This window comes from Lemur catta, chromosome 12 (genome assembly GCF_020740605.2).
Source record: "Lemur catta isolate mLemCat1 chromosome 12, mLemCat1.pri, whole genome shotgun sequence".
NCBI classification, from domain to species: domain Eukaryota; kingdom Metazoa; phylum Chordata; class Mammalia; order Primates; family Lemuridae; genus Lemur; species Lemur catta.
Genome location: NC_059139.1, coordinates 51,425,533 through 51,439,992, shown reverse-complemented (window position 1 = coordinate 51,439,992; position 14,460 = coordinate 51,425,533). Strand labels below are relative to the sequence as shown.

At 37.2% G+C, this 14,460-nt stretch overlaps 1 protein-coding gene across 2 annotated transcripts; it reads left to right on the top strand.

Moving 5' to 3' along the window:
* Positions 1 to 1,929: 1,929 nt before the first annotated feature.
* On the top strand, positions 1,930 to 10,714 carry MTX3 (metaxin 3). Of its 2 annotated transcripts, XM_045566098.1 has the most exons (9): positions 1,930 to 2,031; positions 2,520 to 2,589; positions 2,964 to 3,040; positions 3,973 to 4,065; positions 4,584 to 4,766; positions 4,908 to 4,984; positions 5,491 to 5,648; positions 6,904 to 6,992; positions 9,993 to 10,714. In XM_045566098.1, the coding sequence occupies exons 1-9, from the start codon at positions 1,951 to 1,953 to the stop codon at positions 10,101 to 10,103; spliced, it is 939 nt and encodes a 312-aa protein (XP_045422054.1). In that variant the 5' UTR covers positions 1,930 to 1,950; the 3' UTR covers positions 10,104 to 10,714. The 2 variants fall into 2 exon arrangements, with proteins under 2 accessions (XP_045422054.1, XP_045422053.1); XM_045566097.1 differs by lacking the exon at positions 6,904 to 6,992.
* Positions 10,715 to 14,460: the final 3,746 nt, after the last annotated feature.

Here is a 14,460-nt window from a genome sequence, read left to right as displayed (position 1 = left end):
CTATGTCTCAATTCCACACTCAGGGAAGAGATTTAACTTCTCTTTAATGCAAATTAAATCATTGTATGTAATAGCAGCAGTAAAAGAGAAAACCAAATTGAGAAATTACATTATGTCCACTAAGAATGTTCATCTGCCCCCATGCCCACCATAAATAAGACTCAGGAAATCCATAATCTTTGTGTATGATTATTTTAAATGCCTGATTGTAGTATATGGATTATTAGGTTTATGGTTTGAGATTTTAATCCTCAAAACAGGAGGTCCCATTACATGAATTTGAAAGTTGAATTACTTCTTTAGGCTGAAGACTAAACAGACAGCCTCCACTGATCCCACAGAGGTTGCATTATTCCTCCTTGTTTCTCCAGTATTTTATTTATATTTCTAACTTTACTCATGACAATCTGACTTGTTACACTTAGCTTTGCATATATCTCTTTTGTAGACTGTAAACTCCTGAGAATAGAATTTATGTTTTATATGTTTTCATATTCTCCTAGAGCATTACAGCATCTTGGACATACGGGTTGCTCAATAAATGTTTTTTTTTTCTTTTCTTTTATACCTCCCATGAATGTAACCACTAAATAAATGTTTTGATATTTAGTTTTAATAGTACATTTGTTAGGCATTTCCCAGTTATAAAGTATTTTTAATGCATTCTCATCATTGATATATCTTTTCCTTCTCATTTCTGAGAACTCCTGTTTTTGAAACATGAAAAACAAAAAACACTTTAGCAGATTGGCACTGTAATTTAGATGGCCGTGTAAACAGTAAAGGAGTGCCTAGCAAATATTTATTGAATAGTAATTTTATGAAAATTTGCAGAGGGTTCTTTTGAGTTTTCAGTTGTTTAAGGGAACCCAACTATTTCAGTGGGACAGAGGAAAGGAAAGAACTCAGAGGCATAACTGGGAGGGTATCACAGAAGGACTACCATGCCACCTAGAAGAAAGACCCAGCACCCAAGTTCTAACTCTGGGACCCAGTATGTGTACCTGGATCAGGGCATTTCTAAGACCTATCTTTCCTCTTTAACCGTTTTTCGGAGAAATTGTCAGGTTTAACGTTCACAAAACATTTAGTCCATCCCCACTAGGCTCACACACATGACTGGCTACATGATTTGCAGGGCTCAGTCCAAAATAAAAATGCAGGTCCCCTTGTTTCAAGACAGTAAAGTAGAGCATTAGTCAAATGAAGAGCCCTTCTAAACACAGGGCCTTGTGTGGCTGCACAGGTCCCACACCCATGAAGCTGGCCCTCTTCTGTCTTCAAAGTGCTTCTGTACACTGAAAGGCAAAAGGTCTGTAGCTAGGGAAAGAAGCTACAATTCAATTATATACAAGGGGCTGAAGGAACCCAGAAGAAACTCCTAATTTTGTGAAATCGTCCCAGGGAAGGTGACATTTTTGAGGGAGCAGTTGGACAGGGAGGGAAGATATTCCAGATTGAAAAAGTAACCCTGAAGGCAGGCAGAATTTACTTGACAAATTTCAGGAATAGGGTAAATTGTAAGGACAGTGGAGCAACTGAACATGAGGGTGACCACTGAGACTGAGACTTGAAAAGGCAGGCAGAGGCCAAATATATGGGAGAAAGTGTTGAACAATTATTGAGTGCCTACTGTGTGCCAAGTTCTTTCCCTCCATGTCTTCATTTTAAGCATTCACCACCATCTTGTAAATAAACTGTCACCCTTATTTTACAAGCAGATTAATTTAGGGCTGGCATAGCCATGTTCAAAAGGTTTGGAACACTGCAGGCATCCAAAAAATATTTGAATAATGGTGGGTCTAAATTAAGACTCAGGACTCCTCCAGCGGTCCTCTCCCAATTTCTCCAGAGCCCAAAGTCGTCCTTCCAGCCTCTCTCCCCGCCCCGCGCTTCCGGAAATAGGGTGACAAAAGTACTTCCGGGGTAGTAAAGGCCAGGGCCCGCAAGATGGCGGCCCCCTTGGAGCTCAGTTGCTGGGGAGGCGGCTGGGGGCTCCCATCGGTACACAGCGAGTCCCTGGTGGTTATGGTGAGGCCGAGGCACGGGAAGAAGGGGCGGGGCCGGAGGCGCGAGGCTGGCCGGTTCGGGTTCCCAGCGGCGCTGCGGGGTCGAGGCGGGCCGGGGGGCTGCACGCTGCACCGTCCTGGGCTCCCTCCCTCCCGTCGACGAGTGACAACCTGGCCTGTGAGCCAGCGTAGCCCGGCGGGCGCATCAGGCTTCTCCGCTTGGTTCTCAGTTTTCTCAGCCTCGCAAAACTGTTATAGGCGGCGGAATGAAAGCCCGAAGCAGGGGGCGCGCCCACCCTGCCCCGTATCCCCCAGGGCCTTTTCGGGAACAAGGTCCCTGGAAGCGGGGTAGCTGGCGCGCGCGTCCCCGGCTAGCGGTCTTGCGGGAGGTTCGCGGCCTCTGTATCTGGCGTTTTCTGCCTTTGGGGGATGGGACTGTGAAGTAAAGCTGCTCTGCAAATTTGCATTACGTACTTTGTCTAAAATATTTTATTGCAAACTCTGTTTCAGGCTTATGCCAAATTTTCTGGTGCACCTTTGAAAGTCAGTGTCATAGATAACACCTGGAGAGGTTCAAGAGGTACAGTGTAAACTTTTAGACACCTCTTTCTGCCCTCTTTAAGTTCTTTTTTCTTCTTCTAACATTTAAAGCTACGAGATATATAGCGATAGAGTGAGTACCTTGGGGTTTTAGTTTCTTCTTATCATGACCGTGGCAGTGTGTAGCTTATGGTCATTCTGACTAATCCCTCAAAGTACAAGCCAAATCAGTGGAAATTATGATAAATGAAAATGTTCTTTAGAACTGCTGTTTGTGAAACTGCAAAAAACTAAGGCAAGCCTACTCATTTTTTTCCCCTTCCAAATGTGCAATTGATATAGTTTTTGGGTATTGGAATCTCTTCAGAGGAAATCACAATGTTTCCTTGTATGTAAACTGCTTTTTGATTATAGGGGATGTACCAGTTTTGGCAACTGAAGACAACATTGTTTCTCAGCCAGCAAAAATACTAAATTTTTTAAGAAAACAGGTGGGTGGTTCCTTTTGAAGAAGTAGTTTGTTGATTCCCTGCATGTTAATTCATTTTTGCCAACTCAATTGGAGCTACCTGGGATTTGATTAAAAAATAGACTTGAGAGTCACTGCTATAAAGCATGGGTTTTACAGTGATTTGAAAAGTCATGTGGTGAGATATAGTCAATTTACATTTTCATGCACTTTCCTTGGCTTTTATTGAAATTTATATATTAAATATTAATATGAGTAGATTCAATTTAGCCATTTTCACTATTCACACTTATTGATAGGATTGTCAATTTAGTCACATAGTTGCCACATATTTTGTGCTCAGCATGACATCCGAGTTCCCACCAGCCAGCACTACTTATTTTTTAAAAACACTTATCTGATAGTTTTATGAAATGTATCTAAAATGTTGTAATCATAAAATATATGTAATGTACCTCAAATGTTTAAACATGCAGATTTATGTAAGTGTAAAAGCTATCATTGGTTTTGCCAATACTGTACTTAAAAAAAAATGTCAATAAAATTTGGAACTTTTTTAAATTGGAAAGTTTTCTTTCTTTTTTCATGAGTAAACATGCAACCAATTGGAACTTTTCCCTCTTGTTAAAAAGAATAATCGCTTTTATTTATGAAGTCTGTACTACATGCCATGCACTGAACTAGGTCATTAACAAGCATTGAAATAAAATTATTAATAAAATAAGTTAATAAAAAAATGAGAACTAACATTTATTGACCTTATTGTGTGCATGCTACTGTGCTAAGAACCTTATGTGCATTAAGCAGCAGTTTTCACTGGGTATTTCTCTTTCCCTTATTTAATATCATGTTTGCCATTTGTGAGGAAAAATAGGAATCTTAATTTGATTAGCTTCAGTGTCTTTGGAATGCTCTTTGACTTCTGAATTTCCTTGGTTTTATGTTTTTTAATAGAAATATAATGCTGACTATGAACTCTCAGCAAAACAAGGGGCAGATACACTGGCTTACATTGCTCTCCTTGAAGAGAAGCTTCTTCCTGCAGTGGTGAGTGTTCCTGAACTTTACAGTATTTTAGTGACTTACTTGAAAATGTACTTAGTCTATATAGAAGAAAAACAATGAGAAAGTCTTAAGAGGAAATTTCACTTGTGTGTTATTCTTGATTCTTTCATATTTCTGTGAAACCGGATTTTGTTAGACATTCAATCAGTATGTGAAATAACAAAGTGAAAGATAATGTGATTTTGGAAATAAAAATTCTTTGTGGGAGATGGATCTTTTTGTTCCATGTATAGTATTGTGTGAACTGTAGTTCATTCATTCGACAAATATTTATTGAGCACCTGCTATGTGCCAGGCCTTGTTCTGGGTGCTTGGGAAATAGCAGTCAACAAATTTCACACGTTTAAAATAATCTTGTTTTATCCTGAGTCATTCTAACTGGAAAATTTGTATGAAGTCAGTTTATACAGAGATATTTATGAAAAACTTTCACATTGGTTGAGTGGTCTTTCTTTTAATAAAAGAACATCCTTGTAGTGTTTTTTTCTCTCCATTTGCAGCTTCACACATTCTGGGTTGAGAGTGACAATTACTTTACTGTGACAAAGCCATGGTTTGCTTCACAAATTCCTTTTCCCTTGAGTTTGATCCTGCCTGGAAGAATGTCTAAGGGGGCACTGAATAGGATTCTCCTGACCAGAGGAGAGCCTCCCCTGTACCACCTTCGGGAAGTGGAAGCACAGGTATGGTCTGGGTTACTCTCCAAGCAAGGGGTCTCCACAGAAGGGACAAGAGATAGTGGAAATGAACTTATGTAGAGATGCCTGCCTCGAAAGTTTTAGAGCATCTTTCCTACTTTTGAGATGTAATTTCATCTTTATTAGATATACAGAGATGCCAAGGAGTGCCTAAATCTTCTGTCAAACAGATTGGGAACATCTCAGTTTTTCTTTGGAGATACGTGAGTACATTCCCTTAAAAATCATTTTGATATTTTGTGCACATATATTCAGTGAGCAGTTATTTAAAGCAAGTCCTCTTGTTCCTCCAAAAGATGAGTTTTTCCCTTAAAAAAGTATTTTTTTTAAATGGGTTTTTATTATAGGAAACTTTTTCTATCAGTGGTAATCTAACATTGACTTAATATGCTGCATATGTGAATTTAAAACATCTAAGACTGTTCCCACCCTGCCTCCAGTGTATTTAATACTTGTGGGTAAAGATGAATCTGTAATTGACACCTTCATTTTCTTCTAAATAAAATAAGTGGTTAGAGTATCAAATAAACTACTTAATGAGTAAAACCCTAGTTGCATCATTTTCATAAACTAAAATGGGTAGTATACCTTTTAAAAGACTATATAATATACTTCAGAATTGACAAATGTATTTTGAAAAACACTGTAAACACAATTCCAAGTTAATATTTTCTTAACTGCTTAAAAAAAATCCTTAATTTATTTCTAGGCCTTGTACCTTGGATGCCTATGTTTTTGGTTTTCTTGCACCTCTTTATAAAGTACGGTTTCCTAAAGTTCAGCTACAAGAACACCTAAAACAGCTCTCTAACCTGTGTCGCTTTTGTGATGACATCTTAAACAGTTATTTTAGGCTTAGTCTTGGAGGTAAGCTGGTTCTTCTTCAGCTAATGTTTGTTTGTATATTCTCCTATAGAAAGATAAGCAAAATTCATTACTTGTTTTAATTTTAAAAAAGTTTGTGTATTGTTTTTAAGTACCGTTTATAGCACTTCAAGAACTTGCATTTTCCAACTTCATTTTTATTCCCATGTGTTACTTCTTATTTAAATAGAGAAATATTTGCTTTTCATCTATTCATTTGGATTTTCGCATTTCTTCTTCTTTAAATATTGCCCCTTTGAAGTGGGTCATTTTCTTCTAAAAGGTTAAAACTACAAGTATTAAGTCCCCCCTGAAAATAGTATTTATCCTAATGCAAATGGGCAATTACTTTAAATGATTCTTACCTGCTGCTTCTAGCATTTTCCTGCGTGAACAGAAATCAGCAGCAGATTGATTTTGGTGAGGTACACCCCCATGATTCCACTACTTGAAAACTGATTGCATCAGACTGGAGGTATAGTAAATAGGGGGCACCTGTCACTTAGGATATGATTCTTTGAGTGTGGGGCCTTGTGCTTAAGTGATTGGGATCCTAAATTGCTATTGGGATAGTTGACTGAAATTGTCCTTTTAAGAAACAGAAGTTATTAAAGACAGCTGGCTTAGGTGGACAGTTTACTTTTTTTATGGTGGGTTCTGTGTTTTTGTACATAGGGGTTAGTAGTTTGGTAGTCATGAAATTAAGTAATGTTCAACCTTGTTACTTTGGGCAATATTTAACAAATTTGATTACATGGCAAATAAAAAATCTTAGGTCCTATTTCAGACTTACTAAATTAGATAGATCCCAGGAGTCTGTATTTTTAAAGTCCCTCTAAGGACTTTGGATGTCTGGTGGGTAGCTGTTTGGGAGTTACTGCCTTAGAAAGTTATCCAAATAGTTGTGTCCAAAGACCTATTTGAAATGGGTGGGGGAAAGATATAGCTTAAATTTGAGAAGGAAATGAGGACCTCTGTGCTCTTTTACTGATTACTATGGCTACCTGCATAACACTTGGCGGACACTGTCTTCTTAGTGGACAAATTTTAGTCCTTTCGTTTAGAGTTTGGTTTTGGAGCATTACTATCCGTCCTAACTTTGCCTTTGAACCCGAAGAGAATGTTTTTTTTCTCTGCCTTTTATTGGGAGGGTGGGGCACTTGTGAGGGTGGGTAGACTCAAAATTCTTTCAATCTAAACAGCTTTAAAGGCTTTCAAAATTTTCTGTCTCTCTCTGATTTCTGTCCTGGCTTCTTAGGCATCTCTCCAGCTGGACAAGAAATGGTAGATGCAAATCTGCAGAAACTCACACAACTTGTAAATAAGGAATCCAACTTGATTGAAAAGGTCAAGTTTACTTTAATCATTATTTTATAGTAGTTTAGTATTTTCCTTTCTGCAGCTAATATTATAATTTGGGTCATGCATTAACTTTATCCTTCTAGTTTTTTAAAGAGTTTACTTTTCAGAAAACTGTTTAAATATACTTTAACTAAAGTTGTCTATAACATAGTGTTTTGAAGCCAGTTGTGACCTGATTGCTTTGGGGGAAAGATTGGATAATGGTATTGGGTTTACTTTTACCACACAATTAGTACTTTCTAAGCTAGGAAACCCAAAAGATTGGCTTCTAAAAAACAAAACAAAAATACTTCTTACTTGTCTGCCTTTTTCTGTCTCTGAAGGTTAACATTTCTTGAGATTGTAAGCACCTGGCTTATGCTTTCTTACTTACAGCACTATGATGTCTTTTTCTTTCTTCTATATGAACTATTTTATTTTTTGTCCTTCCTGTTCTTCTCTGTTCTAAATGTAGTCTATAGTTTTTCACCAGTGTTGATACTTTGTCATTTTGGGGCTGTTCTTTTTTTGTTTGTTTGTTTTATTTTAGTAGAGACAGGGTCTCACTGTTGCTCAGGCTGGTCTCGAACTCCTGAGTTCAAGCAGTCCTCCTGGCTCGGCCTCCCAGAGTGCTGGGAATTACAGGCATGATCCACTGCTCCTGGCCTGGGTCTGTGCTTTTCATGAGAGAGATATTGAGGCATTAGGTAGGGTGGAGAGCCAATAATGGGAATTTCAAGGGTGATTCTAGTTGGAAAAATACAAGAGCGTTGCCCATTTTTTCCCAAGTGTCTAATAAACGTGCTTTTTTGGGGATACAAATGAATAATACTGTATTTTTCACCAGCTAATGGGGCGATGAGGCCTAATAACACTGGCTAACAGTTTTTGAGGTCTGATACTATGTTATATGAGCTTTGTGTGGTTTATCATTTAAACCTCACAATAAATAGCTCTATGTATGTGTGTACTATTATCATCTCCATTTTACAGATGAGGATGCTGGAGCTTTGAGAGTAGCTTATGTCACCTGCCACAGATCATGCAGCTAGCAAAAAGTGAAGGGGAACTGTGAACCCTAGAAATGGGACCTTAGCATGAGCTTTGCAGTTATTCTCTCCATCGGTCGGCCATCTAGCTCATGAATGAGAGTGTGTGGCCATTACCAGTCATCCTACCGGTCATGTGTATAGTGGTCATTCTCTGGTTTGACCTGTTTCTTTTTGTAATATTTCATGTATTGTTATAATTTGAGAAGTGACTAAAACTGCTTAGTAAAATTGTAAGAGTTCATTGTTATTGAAGTTTTGGTACGTTGAGTTAAAGCCTAGTCTGTCTCAATTTTTAGCTCAATCCATGAAATTTCATGAGAGGAAATATATTAAGTGTTAAGTATGGATAAAGGAAAGATCACTCATCTGCTAGATGAAGGCTATCCAATATGGTTTCTGTTGTCTGTATTTGGCAAATTCATGACAGATATGGAAAGGAAACTATGAAATACCTACATGTGCAGAAGGGCAAAGCAAGAGGCCCTGTCACCACTTTGTACACTTCCATCTTGTATCATTATCAATCTGAAAGCTTCCTGGCCCTTCCAGTTAGGCACTCCTCTCCCTCCACCCCTGCTCATTCATACCTGCTCTTCAGTGGGGAGTGTGTGGTTCACTGTTTGCTACAAGATGATAGAGTGACAAATCCTGTTGGCCACCATTGTTCACAATTTGGACAGAAAATCTAGAGTTTAAAAAAGGAAAAGAGTTATATTCAAGGAACTTAACTCTTGCCAAAAAAAAAAAAAAAGTTATCTTAACACAATTGATTTAAATAGTTCACTGGGAATACTTGCTTCCATTGGAAAATTAAAATTTAATCTTTTATTCCCTTGCATTTCCTACCCTACAAATCCCGTGTACTTTTGCTGGAACTTGTCCTCTATACTTTAAGAGAACCTTGAGAAGATAAGGGAGAGCTTTGAATGTTTCACACATATATAAAACTCGAAAAAAGCCTGCCTATCAAGTGGATAGTTAGGATACTATTTTCTGCTGGTTTTGTGTTTTTGATGGCAGCTGCTTTGGAGTCTTTTATGAAGCTAAGCTGATAGTGAACTCAACACCAGGACCTGAATCTTACACTTTGTTTCTAGAATACTCTGGTTAAAGATGGTTTTTTAAGGTTTGATTCAGCTCTAAATAATCCCTATCCTAGTGTTTCCAGAGGTGATAATGTGCTTCTCTTTAGGGTAAGTCTGGAATTCTTGGGCATTTTCTTAATATGCTCCATATTAATTTGTTTCTCTAAGTTAGGCTTAGAACTGGTCCAGTGTTTGGAAGACCTCTGGATTAGGTCTCAAGAATTTATCCTTCTTTCTTCCTCTTTTCCTAGCTTCCTTTGGTTTACATAGTCTTAGCTTAAGGGAGCTGGTCTTTTTGAGTGGAGTATAGGTCATTTTCATTGAGGCAAAGAAGTCCAGTTGAAAGAATAATAGTGTTGGAATAAGAAGACGTGAGTTCAAGTTTCAGTTCTCATACTAGCTTTGTGACTTGGGGCAAATCACTTAACCTTTCTGAGCCTTGTTTTGCTAATCTGTAAAATGGGGAAGGACTGTCTGCCTTTTCTTCTTCGTAGTGTTTCGGGAAGATCAAATGAAACTGTAGATCTTAGTGCAATAGAAGTATTGCCTTCACTCTTACTATTAAAAGAGTTCTTAAACTAAGTCATGCTATGGTTGAGTTCAGTAGAATATTCATTTTGTGTAATTACTATAATTTTGTGAAGGTATCAAGATGAGCCACATTGCTTTTTACAGATACTGAGTCAGCTGGTATTTGAGGTATGACATTTAAAATTCTTGAGAGATTATTTGCAAGAAAAAGGTTTCTTTGGCAGTCCCGGAAACATATGGTTCTGTACTCTTCTAGGCTATAGTTTGGATGGGGAGGCCACAGTCCACAGAAGCGGTGCCACAGCATTAGTCAGATGTATCTTTTGTACTTTCTACAGATGGATGACAATCTTCGCCAAAGCCCTCAGCTTCCTCATCGGAAACTGCCAACACTCAAATTGACTCCAGCAGAAGAAGAAAGCAATTCCTTACAGCGGCTATCACCCTGACAGGCCTCATGGTTCGTGGCGAAAGTCATGTGATCTTACACTAAGTGTGTGAAGGCAAAAAGAAAATACTATAATAGGTATAAGGAAGACTCTAAAAGGAACTCTCTGTGACATCTATTTTTTTTTAATTAGGAAGCTTGTGTTCTAGCTTGGCAATGCATTTTAAATAACATCAAAGTGAATGCTAAATGAGCTTGGTGGGGTGGGGGGAAACACATTGTACTGTATACAAAAAAAAAAAAAAGAAGATCTGCCTTAATCTTGGCAGCTTTTTGCCTTTGGTTAATGTGTTGCTGACCAAAAGCTGTAATTCTGTTCTGAATGTGCACTTTTAATTTATTCAAGTTAATTTATTCAATTTATTAACTTAATTTTCTTAGGCCAGGCTGAATACCTAATATGTGGCTCTTTGCCTTAGGCTGTTTTCATTTGTTTAGAAATCTGATGCCTATTTTAGAAACCAGGAAAAATATAAATTACTTCAATAGAAAAGCCTATATTTAACTTTAAAAAGCAAAGAGGAATGTGCTTTTTAATTACGCTCTCATAAGTCTAATCTTTTGGGGGTTTAGTAGCACATATATGAATATTAAAGGTGGTTACATAGAATATTCAGCTGATGATATGCACTTCAGTATAACATTAGTATTTGCTAATATGTTCAATATAGGTTAGCAAGGGCTCTTTTAGTTTACTGGGCAAATGTGGCAGCTTTAGACCTGTACCTTGTAGTACATTCTTTAACTCTAGTCGTCTTTCTTGTGTTGATTCCAGGAGAACTGAATGTATTGGTTATCGTTATTATGCCAGGCTGTAAAAATCTTATTGAAACTTGGCCAACTATTAGACACTACTTAGGAGGAGCCCACGGCCAGGGTAATAGAAGTACCTACTGCACATCTGGTCCAAGTAATCTGTGCTGGGCTCAGGCCAGTCTTCTTCCATAAGAAGCATATCATGTAGTCCACAACTTTCTGACAACTAATTATTTTCCATATGTTTTAACTGCAGTTGAAGCATCCAAAGGAATAATCAGAAATAGCAGATTTTTAAGAATATTTTCTATTTATTGGTTGCTGAACTGTTAGAGGATTTGCTGTGTGGTAATTTTACTTACAGTAGAAACTTGCTTATTTTAGTGGTTGAGGTGCTTCTGTTGTCCTAAAACCACTTCTGGGGTTTTGTAAAATATAAGACCAAGTTTTTGATTAGTGTCTTAAAAGATTACTATGGTGCTCAGCAAATTGTCTCAAGTCCTGCAGAACCCCATATGTTAAGAAAACAAGCTTTGTAGTCAGGAGACTCATCAGATTTGAGGTGAGTGGAGCTCAGCTGTGTTTGACCCACACCCTCCCAATATGCCCTGTATTTAGATAGCTATTTATACAGGAGTCTTTAAGTCATTGTAAGCATGTTTTCTTGAAAGTTTTAAATGAGAAACAAGGTAATTTTTAAAATCTTGTTCATCTGTTCAGATGCAATTAGGGAAAGCACTTAATGAGTTGCACGTTACTTTGACAACAGGGGTGTGTGTGTGTTTCATTCATCTTGAAAGGCAGAATATTAGATTCCAGCAATCTGAAATCTGTGTGAATATTTTATATTGAAAATCATGACTGTGAGATTATTGTCCTCTAGGATGGATGTATATTGGAGAAAGGTGGTTAGCACGTTAATCAAACATCTGTTTATGCTTTAGTCAGGGTTAGTCATTTTCAATTATGATTTATATTAGACTTTCCAAAAGGCATTTGAAGTGGCTTACAGTTGTAAAACACATGTAAAACAGGACAATTACCATTAGTTTTTAAAAATAAAAAATTTCTAGGAGAACAAACTATAGCAACACTAACAGATTCTAGAATTGATTGGTGAATTTAACACCAAGTTTCTCCATGACAAAGTCAAAAGATAATACTGGATTATATAAGTTTTTCTTTTAATAAAACTAATGTCCATGAGGAATAAAAATGTGTTTTAAGTTTTACAAGAATATGGGAGATCATGTTTTTAAAATACAGACTTCAACCACAAAGTGTGCTGAAATGCTTCATTTATTAATAGTTAAATCAAAACAGGTTGTTGTAGAATAACAAGTATTTGTCTTTTTTAGTAGAGAGGATAACTGTAAATATAATTTATTTGCTTTTCGGTCATCCCTGATTTGAACTGCCTTTAGCCTTACATTATAATACACAGTCCATGATGCTTCTAGACTTAGGTAAGTGAGAATTTATATGTTGGGGTACTTAGCTAAGCCTTTTTTTTTTTTTTTGTATAAGCAAATGAGATGATAGGAAGCTATAACCGAACACGAAATACTTTAGGGACCAGCCACACGTACAGGAAGCTCTTGGAAATGAACACTTTTTCAGGTTGGACAGAGGACTTGATCAGCCTGTCAGGATATGTTTTAGATAAAATTTGAGTTTGCTAGGATAAATGGTTCACAGTCTTAAACAAAATACTGTGAGCCACTGTCTTCTGGAGATGATGGTGGAGGATAATAAGATAAAAGGAAATATGCTTGTGTTTAGTTTTGTTGGTATAGGATTAGAAAATCACATAATTCCTGTGAGATGAAGATCTTCCGTCAACAAACTGCCATTAATCATCCATAAGACTAATTATTTAAATAACACTAAAGAAACTGTAAAGAACATTCATTGAGGGTGGTTATTCCTTTAAAATTGTCTTTTGACCACACAAAAGGTTGGCATTAAAAACAAGTTAAATTTCAACTTAGATGTGTTTGTGTTAGTTTGGGAGTACTAGAGTATTGGAGATTTTATAAAAGCAAGCATTTTTATTTCCATTTTTAATTTTTATTCATTTAATATTACTCAATATATTAACATGAAGGAATGGGGAAGCTAATTTCAATCAGACCTAAGTTAAAAATTTCAGAAGTGTATAAAAATGGAAAAAAGTAAACATCAAAACAGGCAGAAATTGGTAACAGTGGTGGTATCTTAGAAAACCAATTTGTTAAATTAGCTTCATGTGACAAAAGTGGTATTCGAGTTTGGTAGTGTTTCCTTAGAGCCTCCTCCAAAAATACACATTTACCAGGCATGTTTGATTTTTTGACAGTTTATGAAAAACTTTTAAAACTCTTTTAAAACCAAAATATAAATGCTTAAATATAAAGATAGGAAGCTGAGTGACGGTTATATGGAATTTCTCTGTACTATTTTTATAACTTGTTGTGAGTCTATAATTATTTCAAAATGAAATCTTTAAAAAAGTAAATAGGGTAAAATTTATCATTATCTACACAAGCTATGATTTAAAATTTAATGCTCCAAACATAGTATTCAGTTCTAGATGAATACATAATATAAATTAATTTCATTCTTGAGTTAAAACAACTCAGGTTTATAACAAATGCTTATCTAAACGTCTGTTTTGCCTTACCAGGAAGAAAAAACAACCTAAAACCAAGAACTCCTTTTCCATAAAATATAAAAAATGCTATCTAATTATGTTTTTTTCTTCGTATGGTAGCTGGGTTTACTTGAGACAGGGTCTCATTCTGTCTCCTGGGCTAGAGTGCAGTGGCGTGATCATAGCTCACTGTATCCTCAAACTCCTGGGCTCAGGGATCCTTCTGGATCAGCTGGGACTACAGGCACACGCCACGACACCCGGCTAATTTTTCTATTTTTAGTAGAGATGGGGTCTTGCTCAGGCTGGTCTTGAACTCCTGACCTCAAGCAATCCACCCGCCTCAGCCTCCCAGAGGCTAGGATTACAGGTGTGAACCACCACACCTGGCCCTGGGTTTACTTTTGAGGATAAAATATTTTGAAAAAGATCTTCCATTTCTTAATTGGGTAGTTCTTTGCCTGGTATTTGTTATCTCCCTGGATGCACAGTGTGACAAGATGTTCACTAGAACCACCCTTTATGAAGAAGGTGTAACATCAATGTGCTTTTTAAGTTGGAAGAGATTTAGTAATTTACTTTGTCTTAATTTATTTTTATAATTTGAAAACCTGAGCAGAAGAACAGATCATTTGGGTTGTGTTCTGAGAAATACACTTAGAGGAAATACTGCCCTAGAATGTTTTTGCTTGTTTGTCCTCATTGCAAAGGTTTCTTATAGTTGGTTCCTCTTCTAGTGACTGGTGTTAAAATGGGAAGACACAGGTCAGGACTCCCTTGGACCATGGAGGGGTGGCCGTGGGTGCAGATAGGTTGATTATTTAGGCACATGTGAGGCTAGTCGTTCCAGCCTCTTGCTCTAGAACCACAGTCAGCCTGAACACAGCTGTAGAGGGGTCTGAACTGGTAGTTTCAGAGGACTAACCAGTTCTTAAGCATCCTTGAGACACAGGGAACGAATTTGTAATTC